Here is a 25,151-nt window from a genome sequence, read left to right on the forward strand (position 1 = left end):
TAGGTTCCAAAAATCAGAAAAGCTGATGAGAACAGATGTTTCTCTTCCCTGTTTCATTTAAAAAATTCCCGAATCGCGAAAATTCGACAAAGTCCGGAGACTCGTGCTCGCCTGACGCCGGAGAAAGCGAACGAACGCCAGGGAAAAAATGAGAGAGACACGCGATCCCGAAAAAATTCCCCGGAAAATGTCCCGGGCACTCTCTCGCGTTCGAGAAAAAAAACACTGGCCACCACTTGACCCGGAATACGAAGGGGTGGGGGGTGCCAAACGCGACACCGTCCACTACACCCGAAAGCGATATCCTTCGGCGAGACCACTGGGCCGGGTGTGAGGAGACTGAAAACACGATTGCTTTTTTTTTCAATGCGTGTGCCGAGTGACTGGGAGAAAAATTGGGCACTCGAAGAAGGGGAAGGAATAGAAAAAAATCCGTAAATCGCAATGAAATCAGGAAATGATGCCAAGGAAATGGACTGCAAAACGTGAAAATGAACTAATTCGAAAAATTCTAGAACATCGTTTGAAAGATCATGGAGAGGATGGATAATGTAACACTACAGAAAAGTGCATCAAATTCAATGCACTGATCCTAGTGCAGAGCCGGGCACAAATTTTCCGGTCCTCAGCCTTATGGCTAAGATAGGAGTGTAGTACGGGCACGGGACTCGAGGCTGCGTTGCACGCACTGCGTTGCACGTGGTTTGGAATGGCACGAGGAGGTGAAGGAAAAAGCTCGCAAAATCCAACAATTGTTTGGGAATAATAAGAAGCGTGCCATTGATCAGGTTTTGAAGGGCCCCTCTCCGCATTGCCAAATCGACAAAGGTCAAATATTCGATTACTTATTAATGTTTTTAATAATGATAATTTTATTGATCTCCCCCGACCATTGAACATGGTGGAAATTAATATGCCCAGCCAAGAAAATGATTCAGAATTTTTATTAAGACCTTTCTCAGCTGGTGAGATATGGAAAAGACTGGGAAAAATGAGCAATACGGCTCCGGGGAAAGACAACATCACCTATGTCGATTTACGCAATGCGGACAGAGGAAGCCACATCCTTCGGACAATATTTCAATTTTGTTTTGACCATGGCCGGATCCCAGACATTTGGAAGGACACCCGCACAATTCTAATCCATAAAAAGGGCGCCAGAGATGAAATTGAAAACTGGCGCCAACTAACTTAAGGGCCCACCCTAGCCAAATTGTAATCTGGTATAATAGCTGACAGATTAAGTGGGTGGGCCGAGAAAACAGGGCGGGTGTCAATGGAACAAAAGGGATTCGGTCCACACGAAGGTTGCTATGAGCATAATTATTTCTTGCAAAATGTTTTAGAAGAAGTCCGAAGGAAACGTGGCGAGGTCTGCGTCTTTTCCTTGATCTTTCAAATGCATTTGGTTCCGTTCCTCACAAACATATTTTTCGATCAGTGGAATCATTAGGCGTGCCTCAAAAATTAATCAATATTATTACTGAAATGTACAACGGGGCACGCACGACAGTGAGGACGGTAGAGGGAGAGTCGCAGACAATACCGCTAAAAGCGGGTGTTAAACAAGGTTGTCCGCTTAGCCCTATTCTATTCAACTTAAGTATGGAGTACCTGATCCGCAGCCTGGCTGCACAAAAGGATAATGTAGGCTATTGGGCCAACGGCATAACCATCACAGTTCTTGCCTACGCAGACGACGTTGCTCTGGTGTCCAGGAAGCCAGATGGAATGAGGAGGTTGCTGGATCTCGCCGACCGGATCGCGGCATGGAGCGGGTTAAAATTCAACCCCCGCAAGTGTGCGACGCTCCATGTCGCCGGGGGGTGAGTGAGAGCGACGGAGTTTCGTCTGGGGGGTGGGACACCAGCCTCGATGGCAGAGGGCGAAAGTTACGATTATCTTGGGATCCCCACAGGCTTCAAAGTAGATCAAACTCCAGGGTGCCTAATCGAAGAAATTATTGAAAACATCGACGCGCTGCACGCGTCGTTGTTGGCGCCCTGGCAGAAAATTGAGGCTCTAAATATGTTTTTATTGACAAAACTAGATTTCATCCTCCGGGGAGGTAGGTTTAGAAAGGGCCCTCTTAAAATTTTGGAGAAACGGGTTAAGAGGGCCCTGAAAGATTGGATGTACCTCCCCATGAGAGCCTCGTGGGAGATCTGCCACCTGGATCCGCGGAAGGGGGGCGCGGGCGTCTTCCCGACCGCGGACCAGGTGGACATATTGACAGTTTCTCATGCTTTTCGTCTTCTGTCTTCCAGGGAGCCGTGGGTAAGAGCGCTGGTGGACTCATCAAAAACAAAGACCATAAGAACGAGAACCCGGCGGGAACCAGAGGAGAGAGATATCGCAGAGTACCTTTCCGGAAGCATGCGCGCGGAGTTTGGACGATATCGTTTTGACGTGGCTTCTTTGTGGTCAGACACGAGAATGGCGTCCAGCCGTTTGGCTGTCAAAATTGGAATGTCGTGGAACTGGAGTGACGTGAGGAGGGAGTTTGAGATCGTCATTCCGGCCCACGGCAGAGAAGTTGACGTCATCCGAGTTCCTCCAAACAAAGCGCGCATGTTGGGTAAGCTGTTGCGCGATGCTGTGCGACATCGATACCTTGCCCGTCTTTTGGCCAAACCTGATCAGGGCAAGGTATTCGAATGTATTTCGGCTTCACCGTTTTCAAATCACTTCATCCGCACGGGCGCAAACACCAGATTCTGTGACTGGCGCTTCGTGCACAGGGCACGTTTAGGCGTGGTCCCTCTGAACGCGGCGACGAGGGGGGTCCTCGAGATGACCTCCGGTGTAGGAGGTGTGGGTGGCAGAGTGAAACACTGCCGCACGTCTTGGATCACTGTCAGGTGCATTCGAGCGCGTGGCGGGGCAGACACGATGCTATCCTACATCGACTCGCCGGAGAGGTTCCCCACGCAGGCGTGGAAATCCGTGTCGATCGCACTCCGCCTATGATCGATTCTGCCCTCAGACCCGATCTTGTCGTCGTTGATGAGGGACGTAGAAAAATCGTCATTGTTGACGTCACTGTGCCCTTTGAGAACCGGAAGAATGCCTTGGATGTCGCCAGGCAAGCAAAATTCCAAAAATATTCAGGCATCGCACAACAACTTGCCGATCGCGGGTACACGGTTTCTTTGAGTGCACTCGTGGTCGGGGCGCTGGGAGCTTGGGATCCCCAAAATTGGGTGGTTTTCCGCGACCTCGGAATTGCCAAACGCAACGTCGGTAGGATCGCTAAATTTATGATCTCCGACGCAATCCGATGGTCGCGGGACATTTGTGTTTCGCACGTTACGGGCAAAATTCTTTATCCCACTACCCCAGCGCTCCCACCCGGTTTGGGAACGAATCTCTCCCCTCGAAACTCTGATGACGACGACCCCACCTGTTAATAAAAAAAATTTAAAACCCTGTGTTATTTATTTATTTATTATATTTATTTGTGTATGTCCCTTTTTTTATCTTTTTTGTTATGTTTGGGAGCTTTTATCTTTTTTATACTGCCGGCACACTACACCGACAGTCCGTTTTACTTACTTTGTCTCCCAGACATTTTTTGTTATCCCGGCCTTTCACACCGGGATTGGGTTTTTAGGCGCTGGCATTTTAATCTTTTATTGCTCCCGGCCTTTACACCGGGAGTATTTTATTAAATTATTTATTTCCAAATTTTAACTTTTTATGGAGCCAGCGCCACATTTTAATTAACTTATTGGTGGGTGTCTGAAGAGTGGTTCCCGTTTAGCCTACCTTATCCTAGGGTTAAGCGGAACTGAGGGGCCCTCTGAGTTTTTTATTTTCCTACGATCATTTTAAGATCGATTTAGTATTATTTTTCTTTTGTTCTTCCGGCATTCCGGATTAAAATTCAAAATTCATAATAATTTCTAGTTTCACTGAATACCTTTTTGGCCTACCGGAATGTCAAAACCTGATCGCCCAAGCCGGAAAAATCAAAATGTAGACTTTTTATTTTCGAAATCGACTATTCGCGTTTTATTGAATTTTATTTCTAAAACTCTTTTTTCTTATCATAGAAACGGCGAGCAGGACTTGGAATGGAGAAAAAAGAAGAAAAATTGATATGTATACAATCAAATTTTTTAATTAAAAATATTTTGCTGAATGTATAAAATCATTTTAAGAATAACAAAAATATGTATGTATGAAAAATATTTTTTATGTATCAAATTGGCATGTACCTTAAAAACTTATGTGCAATAAACATGTTAGCATACGGGCACGGGACTCGAGGCTGCGTTGCACGCCGAACGTGACTTATGTCGTGCGAATGATTATGAAATTTTTGCAGTCTTAAGAACACGTTCCGGAAAGCTGTCGAAACAGTTTCCCCACACTTTTCACACAGAAATTAGGTGAACGCACGATTTATAAAATAACTTCCAAATATTTACCGGATCGAGTGAACATGGAAAATGGCCGCCAAGCGTAGGTTTCCTAGAGAATTCCAAGTTTTTCTTGCGAATACGACGAGACAAGTCGGTCGCATCACGCTTCTGGAGAATTACACGTAGCATTCATCCGCGTTACCAAGGAGTCGTCGTCAACAATGAACGCCTTCCTCTGAAAGCGCAGTCGAATTTCGCGGGGGCCGTGCTGCTCGCGGATAGTTCGACCCGGCAGCCGACGATGGCGTCGGCACGCACTCTGTTTACTTCGAGTGTAAAAAAATGAGGGTCGCGAATGATGACGAAAAACAGGTGTCCAATGAAACCGTGAATTGCTTTCTTTCGGAGAGTTGCATTTCATGCCGATATTTTTTGCAAAAACATCCGAAATTATTGACTGATGCCGAGTCTTCCGTGCCGTATTCTAGCCATTGCTGACGATTTTGGAAATTTTTTCCAGTCCCCGGAGAGGACTTTTTAAGCAGCTAAGAATCAGATTCCCCAGAGAGGATTTTTAAGCAGTTTTAAGTCTGATTCCCCGGAATTTTAGCATTTCGAAAGAAAATGCATGACTCGAGTGAGTAGGATAATGCTCTCTCATCGTGTTTATTGACGTTTTCTGGACGATTTTGAGTGACTTTTTCGAGTCCCGGAAATTCCCCGGAAAGGGCATTTTTCGCAATTTCTTTGGGAATTTCCCGGGACGAAAGCATTCCCCCGGGAAGCGAACGCAGGACGGCCCACGAAGGACGCTGCGATCCCACACGACAGATGGCACCGAAGGTCCGGAAAACGGCCCGTGTCCGTTACGTCCGCGACGCTCCTACGACTCTCCCGGACCCGCCGACGACACCAAAACTCCCGGAGTCTCCACACAACACTTTCATGCGAATTTTTCCCCGTTCTCACGCCTAAAATTCGCCATTCCGAGACCGTTCCTCGCCTCAAAAACTCTCGCCGCACACCACCGCCGCAGCATCCGACCTCATCACGCAAAATACCCGAAAAACCGTCCGTGAACCCCGGAATAAGTGATATGATCAAAGGGTAGTTATGTGAGTTATTCTGAATTCCCTGAATACAATGTAAGTTTCTGTGCGAAAAACCATGGAAGACGAAATTGGAGACATTTTACCGTACTACTGTATTGTATTCTAAGACTACAGAGAAAATACACATAATTAAACATACTAATCACAGATGTCCAACTCCACGCAAAACTTCTTTAACACAAGAGTTTTACTACTATAAGTTCAGATGGCAGCAGCATCGGCATCTGCCGCCAAATTCAAATCACAAAAATACGACCTCCCTTCCCATTCCATTATTTCAAGTCTATTTGCTTCAACTCAAAATGCCCGCAAACTCGTACGCACAAAATAACCGATTCTCAGGAGCGAATGGGTAGTTACATATCATTTTTATTTGGAGGAAAGAGCAATCAAGGCCTCAGGGCAGTAGGTTATTGCACATAAATTAAAATCGAAGATAAAAAGACAAAAATAATATTTATTGTCAATAAGTACATTATTCATGAGAATAACAAACTTAGCCGAATAGTTCTGTGCTACATATTTTTTTCATGATGAAGTTCTGAAGAATGATTCATCAACTCCTGGATAAAGAAAGAACAGAAAGAAACACAATTAGAGTACATCACTTGTAATGTTTCAGAAATTAAAGGAAAATTACACCTCCCTATGAAAAACACAAGAAAGTTATGAGAAATGCAGGGACTTTCAATCAAAATTAGCTGAGTGAATTGGCCATAAATGAGTATTGCACTGTTAAACAATTTTTAGACGATATCCACAAAAATCAGTTCTGTAAGACAAAAATGGAAACAGACGCGTAACTATAGGGGGGGAAGGGGGATAGATCCCCCCAAAACCTCAGAGAAGCTAAAAAAATTGTCTAGTTTTGACATTTAATAACTGCGTCTGCATATGGTCAATTTTTTAGTGCGAAAATTATGTGAAATGTATTTCCTGGCATGCTATTTTTCAAAAAATTTCCCCAACGAAGGTGGGGAATCGCCACCCCAGGCTATCCCCTCCCCCCAAAGCGTAGTCCTAGTTACGCCTCTGAATGGCAGCATGGATGATGCGATCATTCAAAACTTTTTAAGGAACTAGAAATACAGCTCAGTAATTTCTTAGACGAAAATTATCTTAGAGTGTTACTAAGAGTATTTCAATACCAGGTTAAAATTACAGAAAGATTCACATGACACCAACACAAAAATTCATAAAGTTAACTTCACTAACAAAACAATTTGGTGTAGATAAGTGAAAAATAAAGGCATTAATTAAAAATGATTTCACTTAAATAGATTTAAACAGTAATTCTAATACATAGTAACTTCAAACCACCGAATTTGGATGTTTGGAGCAAGCACATAGAAGCATAAAAAAAATGTGACGAGCGAAGGATGGAAGTTAACTAAGCATACTAAAAATTATGCATTCCTTTTTCGAGATCCTTGGAATTTAATAATAATCGCTTCAAGCAGATGAACTACATTTGGATTGATCATTCTTAACAGTCCTATACTTGCTCCACGGGAAAGATATGTCTTTATCAATTGAGAGGAAATAAACTGAAATGTCACTGTTCTTCTAAAGAGTTGGATTAAGTTACCCAAATTTAAACATCCAACAACTAAGTTCTTGAGAAGTATTTCACAACACATGACAGCAGGTGCAATTAAAATGAACGAGACTTACCTGGCTACTTGTCGAGGAAAACAGAAAAACTTACAGCCCTTGGAAGGGCAGTCCTTAACTGCGCAACAGTAACGTATTTCTTACTATACTCCAAATTTTGAAGATCTATTACGATGCGATACACGCTGGCAAATGCCGACATTCTTCGATTTCACTACAGAACTCCGAAACAACAACACAGTTCTCTTGAGAGGATGCGGATGTCACCTTCATTTGTTTTTCTAATAACACTTCGACCGAAAATAAAAATCATTAGAAATTGACATTTAGTTATCATAAGGAAAGGCAATATAGCGTAAATTGGAAATTCATGGCTGAGTTATGCATTTTTATGGCTACAAATATTATATTTAGCAACAACTACAAGAATAGGTGTCGCAAATGCTTGAGAAAAAATTTGCCCTATCCTGTTGAACTTCCCTGATACTAATTATGAGAATTTTCTTTGGAGTCTTTTAATGAAATGCAGTAGTACAGCAAAGGGTCTCCAATTTAGTCTTCCTTGGTGTTTCGCACAACAACTTGCCGATCGCGGGTACACGGTTTCATTGAGTGCACTCGTGGCCGGGTGCTGGGAGCTTGGGATCCCCAAAATTGGGTGGTGTTCCGCGACCTCGGAAATGCAAAACGCAACGTCGGCAGGATCGCAAAATTTATGATCTCCGACGAAATCCGTTGGTCGCGAGATATTTATGTTTCGCACGTCACGGGCAATATTTTAAACCCCACTACCCCAGAGCTCCCACCCGGCTTGGGAACGAACTGCTCTCCTCGAAACTCTAGTGAAGACGACGACCTTTAAATAAAATTTTTTAAAACCCTGTGCTATTTATTTATTTATTATATTTATTTGTGTATGTCCCTTTTTTTCTGTTATGTTTAGGAGCTTTTATCTTTTTTAGACTGCCGGCTTTATACACCGGCAGTCCGTTTTCTTAACTTTTACTCCTAACCATTTCTTGTTATCCCGGCCTTTTACACCGGGATTGTGTTTTTTAAGCGCTGGCATTATACATTTTTTATTGCTCCCGCCTTAACACCGGGAGTATTTTATTAACTTATTTATTTTCCCAATTTTAACTTTTTTATCAAGCCAGCGTCAAACTTTTTAATTAATTGGTGGGCGTCTGAAGAGTGGTTCCCGCCCAGCCTACCTTATCCCAGGGTTAAGCGGAACTGAGGGGCCCTCTGAGTTTTCATCTTCCTACGATCATTTTAAGATCGATTGAGTTTATTTTTATTTTGTTCTTCCAGCATTCCGGATGGAAATTCAAAATTCAAAATTAATTTCTAGTTTCATTGAAAACTTTTTCGGCCAACCGGAATGTCAAAACCTGATCGCCCATTCCGGGAAAATCAAAATTTAGACTTTTTAATTTCGAATTCACCATTTGCGTTTTAATAAATTTTATCTCTCAAAATCTTTTTTTCTAATTATAGAAACGGCGAGCAGGACATGGATAGAAGAAATAAGAAGAAAATGAAATAAGATTTGATAAAAATTGTTCAATCAAAAATATTGTAAAGCAAGATTACTATTTCAAAACAATTGCAAATTCATGAAATCAAAATTTTAACAATACTGGCATGTAACTTTTAAAATGTGCAATAAACGTCTTAATCTGTTCTTATCAGCTTAATATCTGATACGTCCAGCATTGCTGGACCAGAATAATAATCTGATTTTTGAACATGGGCGGGGTCCCCGGAGTTTACTCCATCCCTGCCGCGGGTTGGCCCTGTATTGCAGTACCGCCGGGATCGGCCCAACATAAAAGGTTCCAAAAATCAGAAAAGCTGATGAGAACTGATGTTTCTCTTCCATGTTTCATTTAAAAAATTCCCGAATCGCGAGAATTCGACAAAGTCCGGAGACTCGTGCTCGCCTGACGCCGGAGAAAGCGAACGAACGCCAGGGAAAAAATGAGAGAGACACGCGATCCCGAAAAAATTCCCCGGAAAATATCCCGGAGTGCTCCGGGCACTCTCTCGCGTTCGAGAAAAAAAACACTGGCCACCACTTGACCCGGAATACGAAGGAGTGGGGGGTGCGAAACGCGACACCGTCCACTACACCCGAAAGCGATACCTATCCTTCGGCGAGACCACTATATCGGTTACACTGGGCCGGGTGTGAGGAGACTGAAAACACGATTGCTTTTTTTTCAATGCGTGTGCCGAGTGACTGGGAGAAAAATTGGGCACTCGAATAAGGGGAAGGAATAGAAAAAAATCCTTGAATCGGAATGAAATCAGGAAATGATGCCAAGGAAATGGGACTGCAAAACGTGAAAATGAACTAATTCGAAAAATTCTAGAACATCGTTTAACCCTTTAGCTGCGGGAGCGTCAAAATTTTTCTGCCACTGTGTGCGGGACATGAACGGGGAAGATATTTTTCCGTCGACCCCGGGCGTGTGTCTAGCAGGTAGTGGACCCTCATAATCCGGGACTACCCACCCTACCCCTTGACGACAGACCATGAATACAATTGAGCCCTTTCAAAGAATAACAATTGGAATTGAAATATTTGATCGTTACTTTTTCTAAATTGAATGTAAATGAATTTTTTTCCTCAAATTTGGACAGCATGACATTTTTATGAGCGATTTGATATCAAACAGTAAAAAAATCCATTGATTTTTAACCATATTTCTCAATATTTCAACCATACTTCAGCCGATTTGAACTTTGGGGAGCATTTGGAACGTATGTTTGGATGCGGTAGGTAAAGGTAATGGATAATAAAGGTTATAATAGGCATTCTCATGAAGGTGGTCCGATATTACACCAGATGAGGAGCTGTCGAACTGGAAAATCGGAGGAGTAAAATCATCGGTCCTGGACCAAGAAGATGATGCGGATTCAATGTCTTTAGCCAAATTGAATGGACCACCATCGCCGGAATCATTTGCATCACCCTCATCCGTCTCAGTATCCCTGGTAGACACAGACACATCGGAAAAGTTTCCGTCCTCACTCTCACAATCAGAGTCGAATAAAATATTGAGAACTTCATCCTGGAGAGAAACCTTTCTCCTTTTTGGCCGAGATGGCAAATTTTCACTATCCATAGTGAAAATAAATGAAGAGATTCACAATATGTAGTCACTCGAGTAGGTACTTGATTAGGAGCAAACGTACACCACCGAAACTCTGGAAAAACTGAGCAAAGATCATTAGAGCATGTGGAAAAGACAGGATATTGGAAGGGAAACCCATTCGGTGGGGAATCCAGAACGAGATTATAATACTCAAAGGAAAGAAATGTTCATGGTAATTACGCAGGTGCGACTGACCCACCACCGAAAGTATAAGAAAGAATAACAAATGCTTTCAAATAAGTTTCCCCGGCTAATGGACAATGACAAGATTAAAAAATTCCTAGGAAATGTAAGGATTCATTGGAATTGTTTTCTTCGTGAATGTGCCGCGGAGAGCTGGGAGCTCTCTCCCTCGGTGAAGGGATAATCTGGGTAGCGCTCCCCGTGGTGAGGGTATCCAGTCCTCGAAAGACGCCTTTGTGCTCTCTGCCACTAGGTTGGGCCGAGTTCAAGCAACCGCGGAAAGGACGGCAATAAAATCCTAAGGAAAGTCTGCCAGTGGTAAGAAAATCTGGTCAAACGTAGAAAAACGTTTTTCCCGCACTCACCATGCAGAACGTTTAAAAACGTTCCCGCAGCCTAAGGGTTAAAAATCATGGAGAGGATGGATAATGTAACACTACAGAAAAGTGCATCAAATTCAATGCACTGATCCTAGCGCAGTGCAGGGCACAAATTTTCCGGTCCTCAGCCTTATGGCTAAGATAGGAGTGTAGTACGGGCACGGGACTCGAGGCCGCGTTGCACGCCGAACGCGACTTATGTCGTGCGAATGATTATGAAATTTTTGCAGTCTTAAGAACACGTTCCGGAAAGCTGTCGAAACAGTTTCCCCACACTTTTCACACGGAAATTAGGTGAACGCACGATTTATAAAATAACTTCCAAATATTTACCGGATCGAAGGAACATGGAAAATGGCCGCCAAGTGTAGGTTTCCTCGAATTTTTCTTGCGAATACGACGAGACAAGACGGTCGCATCACGCTTCTGGTGAAATACACACAGCATTCATCCGCGTTACCAAGGAATCGTCGCCAACAATGAACGCCTTCCTCTGAAAGCGCAGTCGAATTTCGCGGGGGCCGTGCTGCTCGCGGATAGTTCGCCCCGGAGGCCGACGATGGCGTCGGCACGCACTCTGTTTACTTCGAGTGTAAAAAAATGAGGGTCGCGAAAGATGACGAAAAACAGGTGTCCAATGAAACCGTGAATTGCTTTCTTTCGGAGAGTTGCATTTCATACCGATATTTTTTGCAAAAACATCCGAAATTATTGACTGATGCCGAGTCTTCCATTGCTGTGTTCTAGCCATTGCTGACGATTTTGGAAATTTTTTCCAGTCCCCGGAGAGGACTTTTTAAGCAGCTATGAATCAGATTCCCCAGAGAGGACTTTTTAAGCAGTTTTAAGTCTGATTCCCCGGAATTTTAGCATTTCGAAAGAAAATGCATGACTCGAGTGAGTAGGATAATGCTCTCTCATCGTGTTTAATGACGTTTTCTGGACAATTTTGAGTGACTTTTTTGAGTCCCGGAAATTCCCCGGAAAGGGCATTTTTCGCAATTTCTTTGGGAATTTCCCGGGACGAAAGCATTCCCCCGGGAAGCGAACGCAGGACGGCCCACGAAGGACGCTGCGATCCCACACGACAGATGGCACCGAAGGTCCGGAAAACGGCCCGTGTCCGTTACGTCCGCGACGCTCCTACGACTCTCCCGGACCCGCCGACGACACCAAAACTCCCGGAGTCTCCACCAAACACTTTCGTGCGTATTTTTCCCCGTTCTCACGCCTAAAATTCGCCATTCCGAGACCGTTCCTCGCCTCAAAAACTCTCGCCGCACACTACCGCCGCAGCATCCGACCTCATCACGCAAAATACCCGAAAAACAGTCCGGGAACCCCGGAAATATTTATTAATTGTGGCTTCTCGGCCTTACGGTTAAGATCCAAGCGTAGAGAGGGACGTGTCCTGAAACCGACCGTCGCAAGCCAGGATACCGGCTTGTCCCCCCGGTCCTGCCTGCCAAGCGCTCAAGCCGTCCGCCCCGACATCGCGCTACGCGTCGACGGTGCCTACTGTGGTGGTGCCGCACCCGTAAGTGCTACGACTTTGAGATTTTAACAGTTTTTGTGTGTGTCCTTTCCCTCTGCTGCCAGAGTTTGGTGCCGTAACTCCCCATACTTTGCGTTTTAGCATTTAGGCGCCAAATCTTGGGTGCGGCTAATATCTCGGGTGTGTGTCCGGCACACCTGTGAAATGTTTTGTGGCTGTTTTTGTGTTTATTTTCAGTGTATGTGCGTGTGCGTACTTTGCCAAGACGCCCCGGGTGCCGTATAGCGGCGCCTATCCTGGGCCGACTTTGACTACCAAAATATAGAGTTGGGTGCAAGGTGGTGGTGTGAAGTTTTAATACTGTGTTAATGTCTGTGTTTTCAACGGCCTGTGCGAGTTTGGTGGTCGTAGTGTAAGCGGTTTGGCTGTTGCTAACCACGTGGTTGGTGCACACGTGGCGCGGCAACATCAGTCATGGCGTCCTCTCAGCCCACGCCGCCGCTCGCCGTACGCCGAGGCCGCCGGAAAGGGGAGGAGGTGAGGATGTACCAGCATCGTGACGCCCTTGACCCCCCCTTCTCCGCCTGCTCAACGCCATCTCTCCCACTCCCCACGCCGCATCCCCCCTCCCCCGCCGAACGGATCAGCGACTCATGGCGAGAACTACTGGAGCACGGAATCGACACAGCATCCACGTGGGACCCACGCGCCTCTCCCATGACACCCACTGCCAAACACCACCCCTCCCCACGTCCCTCCCCCTCCAGTTCGTCCAGCTCGCGACCACTAATCAGTGACCGAGTGAGTGAGAAAGTGACTCAGATGAACGATCCACTCGTCATCGAGTACGTGTCTTCCCCAGTGAGCGACCACGCCCCCGTGTTGCCACGCCCCCATCCCTTAGCCCCCGGTCTCGCGGAACGTTCATTAGGCGTCCGTGCGACTATCTCTCCTGAGATTATCTTCAGGGATACGCAATCCCAGTGCTCCCCTCCCTCCCCCGATCACGTGTCACCCACACCCTCCCACACCCAGTGCTCTCCGCGGACGATGGACGACCCGGCGTCGCCTCGTTCGCCACGCCCCAGTGCCTGCGTGTGTGAAGTGCGTGACAGTGCTTGTGACGCCTCGGAGGACGCTGTGCAGGCGCGCCGAGGCGTCGCGTTGGATGGCTTGACGTCGCCAACGCCAGACGTAGAGCTCGGTCTGCCGGCGGCTGATAGGTTCTCGCCACGGCGAGATCATTTGGACGGCCAAGAGTCGCCAGCATCCCCTTTCTCGGCCGCTGAGCGCTACCTCACGATTGACAGGTGGGCGTGTCGGTCTGTCGGCACACAGACCGACGTTGATTGTGACGCCGAAGCGGTCGAGGTGCGTGTGACTCCGCGTGTGTGTGTGCATGATCCGTGTGTGGACGTCTCTCAGGCGCGATCACCGGATTGAGTTATAGGTCGCGAGCTTCCGCGTGCGGCGCCCCTTGTCCCATACTCCCCCTCCACGCCCCCACGCCCCCGAGATGACTACAGCGTCATCTCGGACGAGCCGCTGCCAGCAGATAGGAGGCACGATGCTTCGTGGGAGCATTTCCGCGTCTCATCGGAGGAGCGTAGACGGCGTAACCGCAATAGGCGCCACAATCGGCGGAGGCGGAACGCGGAGAGGCGTCGCGACGCAGCGGGGGAAGACGCCAGGCCACCAGCGGCATCGCAACCCCTCCCTCTACTGATATCCCAACCCGGACCACAACCACAAGTGACGGCACGCCCCCAATCACCGCCGCGTGTCAGTAACCGCGAGCAGGACGATCGTGTGCGTTTCACCGCCGCGCCGGCGCCTCTGCTCTCCGCTGAGGAGATTGCTCGGCTGCGCCTCCTTCTGCGGAGAGGCGTGGCAAGAGATAATGAAGCGCGGCACGGCGGTGAGAGGGAGCGGCTATCCCCCGCGCTTCCAAAAGTTCTTAGTGAAGTGGAATCCAACATCAATGCGAAAAGACGCAAGAGAAGGCGGAGAAGGGGCGGTAATCCCGTTCCGCCGCCACAGGAAGTGATTAACAATGTGAATATCCCGCGTGCGCCTTCCCCGGTGCCACACCCGGCACCCGCCTTTCAACCACAACCTCCTCCACCGCCCCCCGCGATGCCCCGAGTGGCCTGGCCTCCCCACGCCAGGGGCGTGTATCCGTTGAGGCCGCAAACGACTCTGGCGCCGGTCTATCCAGGGACGGAGGCGCCAGGGTGGATGCAGGCGGCCCCAATGCCCCTTCCCCCCCACGCCCAAGTGCCGCACCCACATCTCCCACTCCACAGTGCCGCGCAATGGATAATCCCGCACCAGCCGCCCAACAGTGCCGCGCAATGGGTGATCCCGCATCCCCCGCCATACAGTGCCGCGCCCTGGATGCACCCGTGTCCCCCCCCCTTCCCCGCGTGGTGCGGTCGTTTAACCCGGCCGCGCCACCTCGACGCACGGGTGCGTTCCGCGTCCGCCCAGACGCGAGAGAAACTGCGTCGCGACTTCCGGACGATCTTCTGAACGCCGTCGCGACGTAGTTCGAAGCGCCTGTTTGACAGCACCTGCCACTCTCCAGCAACAATCCTGGCTTATTGAAATTGGCCTCGCTGGGGATGGCGCGGACGGCATCTTTCGCGTCATGCGCTCGATGCGCGACGCGGCACTGGCGGCAAGCGGGATAACCTCTCCACTCTCCCGGGGTGCAGCGTCTCATCGGCAACGGAGGCAGGACCCGCCACTCACCGCTGCGGAGCTGCAGGCGCTCTACCGCGAGAAGAAAGGGAAGGCATTCAAACGAGTCTGCGGCGGCAATGATGCGGACCGTTGCCGCATTCCGCTGCCGCAGGTGAAAGCCTTTTTCTCGCGGGAGCGGCCGCGGTACGACGAGGCGCTCGCTGCGCCCTCCGTCGTGCCGCCGTTCGAGCGCAGCGGCCGAGAAGAAGAGGATGCGGCTCCACTGATGAGACCGATCACCGCGGGAGAAGTCAGCAGGCGCCTTCGTCGCACCCACAACACCGCACCCGGCCCAGACGGCGTACTTTATTCGGCCTGGAGGCAGATAGATCCGGATTGCCGCGTGCTGGCGGCAATCTACGACTTCTGCTTCCGGGCAGGCCGGGTCCCGAAGGAGTGGAAGGAGAGCAACACAATCCTCCTCCACAAGGGCGGCGACGAAGATGAGATCGGCAATTGGAGGCCGATCGCTCTCAGTCCCACCATCGCTAAATTATACACAAGCGTGCTCGCGGACCGCATCGCGGCTTGGGCGGTCCGCGGCCGGCGCCTGTCATTTCCGGCCCAAAAAGGATTTTTGCCCGCCACCGAAGGATGCATGGAGCACAATTTCGTGCTCCAAGCCGCGCTCGACTACACCAGGAGCGCGCGGAGGGAGATCGCGGTGGTGCGGCTTGATCTGACAGATGCCTTTGGGTCGGTGTCGCATGCGCACATCGCGCGGATGCTGCGCGCGATGGGCATGCCTGAAAGGATGGTGGGGGCCATCGCCGAGATTTACGTGGGCAGCACAACCAACATCATCACGGCGAGCGGCTCCACGGGCGAGATTCCGGTGAATTGCGGAGTGCGGCAGGGGGACCCGCTGTCGCCGCTCCTTTTTAATCTCGCTCTGGAGCCCGTGATTCGTGCTGTCCTCGCTCGGCGGGCCATCTCCGCGTTCGCGATGGGATCAACGTCGGTCTGCGTGCTGGCCTACGCAGATGACTTGGTCCTCGTCGCCAAGGATGCGGGGATGCTGAGAACGGCATCGGACACGGAAACGGAAAGTTCGATTCCGAAATCACGGAAACGAGGAGACTTAGTTACTGAATAGGGCTCCTGGCGTCACTAGGCGACGTCCTCAGGGAGCACGCTGCGACTGGGGGACCGGGGGAGGGGAAGAGGGGAGGGAAGGGGCGTGGCCGGAACCTTCGGCGCCGCGTCCGCTGGCCGCTCCCGACGCCCGATGATCGCCGCTCCGTCGTCGTCGTCCTCTCCGCCGCCGTCGACGGCCGCTCCGCGCTCCTGTGGTGCCGCCGCTCCCGCGATGTACTGCCGCGCCCCGGTCATGTGCTCGACGTAGATGTCCCGCGACCATTTGATAGCCGCGGTGATCATCTGACGCCGAACACTGCGCATGCGACCCTTCGGCACTCCCAAGCGAGTCAGGAGTGCGTCATTTCCGGTTGCCCACGAGCCCAGAGCTCCCACCACTAACGCCACCAGGCTGTGCGGCACCCGATACTCCGACCGCACGCGCATCCGCTCGACCAGGGCGTCGTACTTCTCAATCTTCTTCTCCCGAGCGTCGGCGAGCGCGGCACTTCGGTTGTCGAACGGCACCACGACGTCCACGACGATCACCTCCCTGTCCGGTCCCTCGTCCTACGCCAACATATCCGGCCGCAGAAGACTCTCGTCACCTGGCACCCTCCGGTCCAACCGCACCCGCCAAGATGATGGAAGTACCGTCCGCAGAATTTCCACGATGGCGTCATGGCGTCGACGCCTTCCGTCAGAGTGCGCGAGGCAGTGGCAAATGACGTGAGGGAGTGTCTCATCTGCCTGCCCGCACACTCTGCACCTCGTGTCTCCCCTCGCTGCTCCTCTGCGGGCGGCGTTCAACGGCAGCACGTTCAGGCGGGCGCGGTGAATGAAGCGCCACCAGAATATTAATCTGATTTTTGAACATGGGCGGGGTCCCCGGAGTTTACTCCATCCCTGCCGCGGGTTGGCCCGGTATTGCAGTACCGCCGGGATCGGCCCAACATAAAAGGTTCCAAAAATCAGAAAAGCTGATGAGAACAGATGTTTCTCTTCCCTGTTTCATTTAAAAAATTCCCGAATCGCGAAAATTCGACAAAGTCCGGAGACTCGTGCTCGCCTGACGCCGGAGAAAGCGAACGAACGCCAGGGAAAAAATGAGAGAGACACGCGATCCCGAAAAAATTCCCCGGAAAATATCCCGGAGTGCTCCGGGCACTCTCTCGCGTTCGAGAAAAAAAACACTGGCCACCACTTGACCCGGAATACGAAGGAGTGGGGGGTGCGAAACGCGACACCGTCCACTACACCCGAAAGCGATATCCTTCGGCGAGACCACTGGGCCGGGTGTGAGGAGACTGAAAACACGATTGCTTTTTTTTTTCAATGCGTGTGCCGAGTGACTGGGAGAAAAATTGGGCACTCGAAGAAGGGGAAGGAATAGAAAAAAATCCGTAAATCGGAATGAAATCAGGAAATGATGCCAAGGAATTGGGACTGCAAAACGTGAAAATGAACTAATTCGAAAAATTCTAGAACATCGTTTGAAAAATCATGGAGAGGATGGATAATGTAACACTACAGAAAAGTGCATCAAATTCAATGCACTGATCCTAGCGAAGAGCCGGGCACAAATTTTCCGGTCCTCAGCCTTATGGCTAAGATAGGAGTGTAGTATACGGGCACGGGACTCTAGGCTGCGTTGCACGCCGAACGTGACTTATGTCGTGGGAATGATTATGAAATTTTTGCAGTCTTAAGAACACGTTCCGGAAATCAGTCGAAACAGTTTCCCCACACTTTTCACACGGAAATTAGGTGAATGCACTATTTATAAAATAACTTCCAAATATTTACCGGATCGAGTGAACATGGAAAATGGCCGCCAAGCGTAGGTTTCCTCGAGCATTCCAAGTTTTTCTTGCGAATACGACGAGACGAGACGGTCGCATCACGCTTCTGGTGAAATACACGTAGCATTCATCCGCGTTACCATGGAGTCGTCGCCAACAATGAACGCCTTCCTCTAAAAGCGCAGTCGAATTTCGCGGGGGCCGTGCTGCTCACGGATAGTTCGACCCGGCAGCCGACGATGACGTCGGCACGCACTCTGTTTACTTCAAGTGTAAAAAAATGAGGGTCGCGAATGATGACGAAAAACAGGTGTCCTATGAAACCGTGAATTGCTTTCTTTCGGAGAGTTGCATTCCATGAAATATTTTTTGCAAAAACATCCGAAATTATTGACTGATGCCGAGTCTTCCGTGCCATATTCCAGCCATTGCTGACGATTTTGGAAATTTTTTCCAGTCCCCGGAGAGGACTTTTTAAGCAGCTATGAATCAGATTCCCTAGAGGGGACTTTTTAAGCAGTTTTAAGTCTGATTCCCTGGAATTTTAGCATTTCGAAAGAAAATGCATGACTGGAGTGAGTAGGATAATGCTCTCTCATCGTGTTTATTGACGTTTTCTGGACGATTTTGAGTGACTTTTTCGAGTCCCGGAAATTCCCCGGAAAGGGCATTTTTCGCAATTTCTTTGGGAATTTCCCGGGACGAAAGCATTCCCCCGGGAAGCGAACGCAGGACGATCCACGAAGGACGCTGCGATCCCACACGACAGATGGCACCGAAGGTCCGGAAAACGGCCCGCGTCCGTTACGTCCGCGACGCTCCTTCGACTCTCCCGGACCCGCCGACGACACCAAAACTCCCGGAGTCTCCACCAAACACTTTCGTGCGATTTTTTCCCGTTCTCACGCCTAAAATTCGCCATTCCGAGACCGTTCCTCGCCTCAAAAACTCTCGCCGCACACCACCGCCGCAGCATCCGACCTCATCACGCAAAATACCCGAAAAACCGTCCCCCAACCCCGGAAAAATGTATTATATATTGCTTCTCGGCCTTGTGGCTAAGATTAAAGTGTAGCCTCGAAGAGAGCGGATGTGCCCACGGGGCGCTCCTGAGACCCAGACAACGCTGAGGTTCACCGGCTCATCCCTGCCTTCCTGCCCGCCAGAATTGCCTGCCGTGTCGTCGGACTCGCGCGTCCGCCTCGAGCCGGAAATTTAGAAATCGCGGTTGTGCCGTGACCGCGAGGAGTAATTTCCGGCCACTTTGGGCGAGTGATTGTGTGGGTGTCAGACCCCCCCTGCCCGATTTTGGTGCGGATTTCTCGTGAATTGTGGATTTTGGAAAAAGGCGCCAAAATTCGGGGGGGCCGTTTTTCTCGGGTGTGTGTGCCGGCACACCCGAGAAATTTTGGGAGGGAGTGAGGAACAGTGTTTGGTGCTACTGGCCGCGAGTTGCATTCGCCACGACCCCGGCGGCTCCCCCCAGTGACGCCGGAATTTGGCGCGGTTTTTCGTGAAATTGTTTAGTTGTGTGAAAGACAGCGTGTTGTGTTTTTGTGTGCGTGTTTGTGTTAGTGTGAGCAACAGCTTTGGCCCCAGGCCCAGCAGTGTAGTGTGCCTACCTGCTGTCAACGAGTGCGTTGTGCGTTAGCGAAATTTGGTACAGTTACTGAACTTTCGAGTCAGTTTTGGTGGGAGTGATTTAAGAACCCTGAACTGTGAATAATAACATCAATATCTGTGTGTGAAAACGAGCTGGGTGGCCCCGCCTCCTCGAGGCCTGGGGCTGGGCAACGTGCCGCGGGCCATTAGTCAGAGATCGTCTCTCTGCAATAAGCTCCCGCGGCCGGCTAAGAGGGCCAGCGCGTAAACTGGCAGGGACAGTGACAAACTAAAGACTGCTTGGGCAGCGTTTTTTGACTTTGTGTGTGTGTGTGAGTGACTGCGTGTGTGAGAAAACTTAATGACTGCCTTTTGCAGCTAGGAATGAATGTTGTGCGTGTATAGTGTTTGTGAACTTTAATCCCATAGGTTTAGAACATCCACCGTTGGAACTCGTTCATTGAGCTCCTCATCGTCCCAGGTCCCCTGGGCCGTAGTCCCAGGTCCCCTAGGCCATAGTCCCAGATCCCTCAGGATTCCAGAAGAGGAACGACGCCACCCCAAACCCCCATCGCCTCGCCCGGGATCCCCAGAAGATCATCGACCCTCCCCTGCCCCCGCCCATCAGCCCTTCTCCCTGAAAGTGGCCAGTCCCTCCCCGCCAAATCATCTAGTGAACACCGGCTTATCCCCGGAGATCCCCCACGGTGGGGATCCCCTTGCACCGAGTTTCTAGCACTAGTGTGAAATGTCCGATTACGAGAAAGACATGGAAGAGGTGGTGGATAGAGACAAAGCTTTCAGGCCATCAGGGAAACTACAGAGAACCCCGCCGCACCTAGAAAACACCAGAAGTGAAAAGCGAGGAAGGAGAGTAGAGGGTAGTGTGGAGGATGATGGAAGTACGTTGAAGAACAATGAAGAAGAAACATCGGAATTACTTGAGAGCGGAAAAGCTGATGGTCTCCGATGTCATCAGGTGGTCACGTGACCTCTACGTGGAGCACATCACCAGGCATCGACAGTACGAGGACGGAATCGGCGGCGATGGATGAGTGCGGTGCGGTGCAGTGCAGTGAAGCCCTTCCCTTTCACCTTCTTCACCTAAATAAATCCTTTGTCTTTTCCTTTCCCCAAACCCCCCCATATATGTGAATTTATAAACATTGGACTGCCGTAAGGCTTGAGGAGACGATGAAATATAAAAACTATGAGCCCCTGGCCCACTTTGGACCAGGGGACTATGTATAAATTAAAATATGTAAAATATATATCTCTATTGAAAAGGCCCCCTCACTAGGAGGGGGTACTTATTGTATCATACTTGCCCCCTATAAGAAATAGGAGGGCCATGTTATTTGGAATTTATTTGATTTAAACTCTGTACCTGAAATATGAATTCAATAAACGTCTTAAATCTGTTCATATCAGCTTAATATCTGATACGTCCAGCATTGCTGGACGAGAATATTAATCTGATTTTTGAACATGGGCGGGGTCCCCGGAGTTTACTCCATCCCTGCCGCGGGTTGGCCCGGTATTGCAGTACCGCCGGGATCGGACCAACATAAAAGGTTCCAAAAATCAGAAAAGCTGATGAGAACAGATGTTTCTCTTCCTTGTTTCATTTAAAAAATTCCCGAATCGCGAAAATTCGACAGTCCGGAGACTCGTGCTCGCGGTAATTGTGCCTGACGCCGGAGAAAGCGAACGAACGCCAGGGAAAAAATGAGAGAGACACGCGATCCCGAAAAAATTCCCCGGAAAATATCCCGGAGTGCTCCGGGCACTCTCTCGCGTTCGAGAAAAAAAACACTGGCCACCACTTGACCCGGAATACGAAGGAGTGGGGGGTGCGAAACGCGACACCGTCCACTACACCCGAATGCGATACCTATCCTTCGGCGAGACCACTGTATCGGTTACACTGGGCCGGGTGTGAGGAGACTGAAAACACGATTGCTTTTTTTTTTCAATGCGTGTGCCGAGTGACTGGGAGAAGAATTAGGCACTCGAAGAAGGGGAAGGAATAGAAAAAAAATCCGTAAATCGGAATGAAATCAGGAAATGATGCCAATGAAATGGACTGCAAAACGTGAAAATGAACTAATTCGAAAAATTCTAGAACATCGTTTGAAAAATCATGGAGAGGATGGATAATGTAACACTACAGAAAAGTGCATCAAATTCAATGCACTGATCCTAGCGCAGAGCCGGGCACAAATTTTCCGGTCCTCAGCCTTATGGCTAAGATAGGAGTGTAGTACGGGCACGGCTGCTCGGCCTTATGGCTAAGATAGGAGTACTATTTATTTCTCTTTTAGTACGGCGAGCAGGACAAACAGGAGATGGAAGATGGTATATGAGAATGAACTTTAATTTTGTAAACACATTGTATAAGATTATTAATTTCAAAAATATTGTAAAGCAAGACAATTACTTTAAAACAATTGTAAATCAAGAAAATTATGAATTTATAAGTAATCTGGCATGTACTCTGATATTATGTGCAATAAACATTATACGGGCACGGGACTCGAGGCTGCGTTGCACGCCGAACGTGACTTATGTCGTGCGAATGATTATGAAATTTTTGCAGTCTTAAGAACACGTTCCGGAAAGCTGTCGAAACAGTTTCCCCACACTTTTCACACAGAAATTAGGTGAACGCACGATTTATAAAATAACTTCCAAATATTTACCGGGTCGAGTGAACATGGAAAATGGCCGCCAAGCGTAGGTTTCCTAGAGAATTCCAAGTTTTTCTTGCGAATACGACGAGACGAGACGGTCGCATCACGCTTCTGGTGAAATACACGTAGCATTCATCCGCGTTACCAAGGAGTCGTCGCCAACAATGAACGCCTTCCTCTAAAAGCGCAGTCGAATTTCGCGGGGGCCGTGCTGCTCGCGGATAGTTCGACCCGGAAGCCGACGATGGATCGGCACGCACTCTGTTTACTTCGAGTGTAAAAAAATGAGGGTCGCGAATGATGACGGAAAACAGGTGTCCGATGAAACCGTGAATTTCTTTCTTTCGGAGAGTTGCATTTCATGCCGATATTTTTTGCAAAAACATCCGAAATTATTGACTGATCAAAGTGTCGGCCTTATGGCTAAGATCAAAGTGTAGTGGCTTTGTGTTATTTTTAGTCCCCTGGCCCCTCAGGCTCCACTACACCCGTTTTTCTCCCTTTCTCGTCGCCTCGAGGAATCTCGGATGCGCCCCCACCAGTGGTAAGCCCCCCGAGACACTCCCGAGGCGAAGGGGCATCAGGACACTAGGGCCTGCTCTGCCTATCACCTCTTTTCCCCTCCCTGCCACCCTGGCCAGTGGTGGGTTCCACGGCGGCTGCCCTTTAGGCGGTCGTCTTGGAAACCTCCACTCTTCCCGCTCCCTCAAAGCATCCTCCCCAACCCTCCGGGATAGCCCGGCCGTTCCGGGCGAGGACGGGTGTTTTCGGTGCGTGCGTCACGCGCATCGAACCCATTTCCTCTAAAATCAATTTCCCGTGTGAAGTTAATCATTCCACCCCATAAGGGCAATACGGGTCATCTCCTAGCTTCCCGTACGGTGGCTGGAAGTGCGGTGATATCCGTCGCAGTTTGGCCCCTGAGGCAGCGCCATCTCTTGGCGGTCCAAAGAACGTCATTCTCGGGTCGCGGAGGTGGAGGGCGTTTTGAGCTAAGGCCGTGAGCGATTAGGGCGCCCCTCTCGCAAACTGAATCGCCGCGTAATTTGAATCCCGAATAAATTCAACTATTAACCTTTTGCTTCCTCCTTTCCCTGTAACTAATTTCGCAGCACGCTCTTTGTAACCCCTTTATGCCCCGACCTTCCCGTGCTGCTAAATCCCGTGGGACCAATGCCTCGCCCAACCGTCCTTTGAATCCTACCCCTTCCTCTCCTGGTGCGAGTGCATTCCTGCGGGATGACTCCGTTCCCCTCCCAACTTCTCCTCCTCCCTCCCCTCTTCCTGCTTTACCCGCTGCACCGCTAACTGCCTCACCTAGTACCGCCGCAGATTCCCACCCTCAGACCGAACCCATCCCCGTGACTTATGTGAGGGCCCGACGTGACGACAATGTATTGGTGATTTCGTTCCCCCTTCCTGACCATCTGGAATGCACGGAGGACGGCTGCGACGTCTCTTTTAAGGCGACGGCATGGACGGCAATGAAGATGACGCTCGACAGGCACCTCAAGTCCGTTCACGGACTTGAGGGACTGCGAGCCATCAATTGGTGCACGTTCTGCGATAAGCAGATCGTGGGCCGTAAGCCGTCCTGCCACCCCTGCCTACGGTCCAAGCCCATCCAGGACCCCGTCGCAGTAAGATTCCGTTACGCTTGTGACACGTGTGACTTCACGTGTCCGTCTAAGCGTGGGTTGACGAATCACCAGAAGACGCACCAACGTCCCCCACCCCCACTTCCCCCTGACATGACTGACGTTCCGGCCTCACCGGGTGAAACATTTGCGCACTCGGAGGCAGTGGAGGAGCGACAAGAAGAGGATGTGGCAGACCACCAGCCACAGGAGGCGGATGCAGACGCCCAGGGCCCGGTGGCCATTGAGGACGAAGAGGAAGAAGTCCAGCAGAGCCCGCCCTCCGGCCATGAGAGGGCGTGGCTGGAGAGATTGGCCGCCACCAAAGACCAGCCTTGGGAGGTCTTCGAGGCGCTGGTGGCGGACATCACGGCCGCCATCAGCGATAAGAGCACCGCTTCCCGCAACGGTCCCAAACCGGCTCCGAGGATTGCTAATGTGGTGAGGCCCCCCAGACGAAATAGGGACCGGGCGCCTCCCTTCGACCCGAAGGAGGCTGCTAACCTTCAGAAACATTTCCGTAGTCACACTCGAAAGGCGATGGAGAAGATCCTGGGGAACGCGTCGCCGTACTGCGAGGTGCCAAAAGAGGACGTGGAGCGGCACTTCCAGGCTGTCTACGGCTACGTCTCCTACCAGCCCCAGGAGGCCGGTTACCACCACCAGTACCGGCCCACTTCCGATGAAGAGAAGAAGAGGATGCTCGCGAGGGTGACTGCGGACGAGGTTGTAGGGAGACTTTCGAAGCCACTAATACTGCCCCTGGACCTGACTGTTTGACTTACTGGGATCTTAAGGCCTTCGATCCTAAAGGACTTATCTTTGCAGGAATCTTCGACCGCTGTCTGCAGGATGCTCGCACCCCTGACGCCTGGAAGATCTCCCGGACGGTCCTCATCCACAAGATGGGGGACCGGAGCGACCTGAAGAACTGGAGGCCGCTCGCCCTCAGCAATACCATCGATAAGCTGTACGCCGCCATCGTGGCCGACCGTGGCCTGGCCTGGGCCACCGGAGGGAGGAGACTGAGCGGCGTGCAGAAGGGTTTCCGGGAGTTCGAGGGGTGCCACGAGCATAACTTCGTCCTGCAGACGGCGGTTGACGAGATGCGAAGACGACTGGGTTCCCTGAACATTGCCTGGTTGGATCTGAGTAATGCCTTTGGATCCATTCCCCACGAACATCTCCGGCGTACCCTCACCGCCATGGACATGCCCTCCCAGATGAAGGATGCGGTGATGGAGATGCAGGACTGCCGCACCTTTTTCCGGACCACCGAG

General features: G+C 50.1%; 2 protein-coding genes, 1 non-coding gene and 2 pseudogenes across 3 annotated transcripts; all 5 read left to right on the forward strand.

Moving 5' to 3' along the window:
* Positions 1-1,875: 1,875 nt before the first annotated feature.
* Positions 1,876-2,970, forward strand: LOC124158518. The gene has a single exon (XM_046533683.1). It carries the CDS (start codon positions 1,876-1,878, stop codon positions 2,968-2,970), a length of 1,095 nt encoding a protein of 364 aa, XP_046389639.1.
* Positions 2,971-8,742: 5,772 nt separating this feature from the next.
* Positions 8,743-8,928, forward strand: LOC124173761. Its single transcript, XR_006868737.1, has one exon. It is a non-coding gene; the product is annotated as a U2 spliceosomal RNA (small nuclear RNA).
* Positions 8,929-12,789: 3,861 nt separating this feature from the next.
* Positions 12,790-14,847, forward strand: LOC124158597 (actin cytoskeleton-regulatory complex protein PAN1-like). Its single transcript, XM_046533797.1, has 2 exons — positions 12,790-13,702; positions 13,766-14,847. Exons 1-2 carry the CDS (start codon positions 12,790-12,792, stop codon positions 14,845-14,847), a joined length of 1,995 nt encoding a protein of 664 aa, XP_046389753.1.
* Positions 14,848-16,913: 2,066 nt separating this feature from the next.
* On the forward strand, positions 16,914-17,095 carry LOC124173764 (annotated as a pseudogene).
* Positions 17,096-20,933: 3,838 nt separating this feature from the next.
* On the forward strand, positions 20,934-21,112 carry LOC124173759 (annotated as a pseudogene).
* Positions 21,113-25,151: the final 4,039 nt, after the last annotated feature.

The sequence above is a fragment of the Ischnura elegans genome, chromosome 1, assembly GCF_921293095.1.
Source record: "Ischnura elegans chromosome 1, ioIscEleg1.1, whole genome shotgun sequence".
Taxonomy (NCBI): domain Eukaryota; kingdom Metazoa; phylum Arthropoda; class Insecta; order Odonata; family Coenagrionidae; genus Ischnura; species Ischnura elegans.

Coding starts and splice junctions, on each gene's coding strand:
- LOC124158518 (XM_046533683.1), top strand. CDS start 1,876: ATGGCAGAGGGCGAAAGTTACGATTATCTTGGGATCCCCACAGGCTTC.
- LOC124158597 (XM_046533797.1), top strand. CDS start 12,790: ATGGCGTCCTCTCAGCCCACGCCGCCGCTCGCCGTACGCCGAGGCCGC. Junction 13,703..13,765: donor CGAGGTGCGTGTGACTCCGC/GTGTGTGTGTGC, acceptor ATTGAGTTATAG/GTCGCGAGCTTCCGCGTGCG.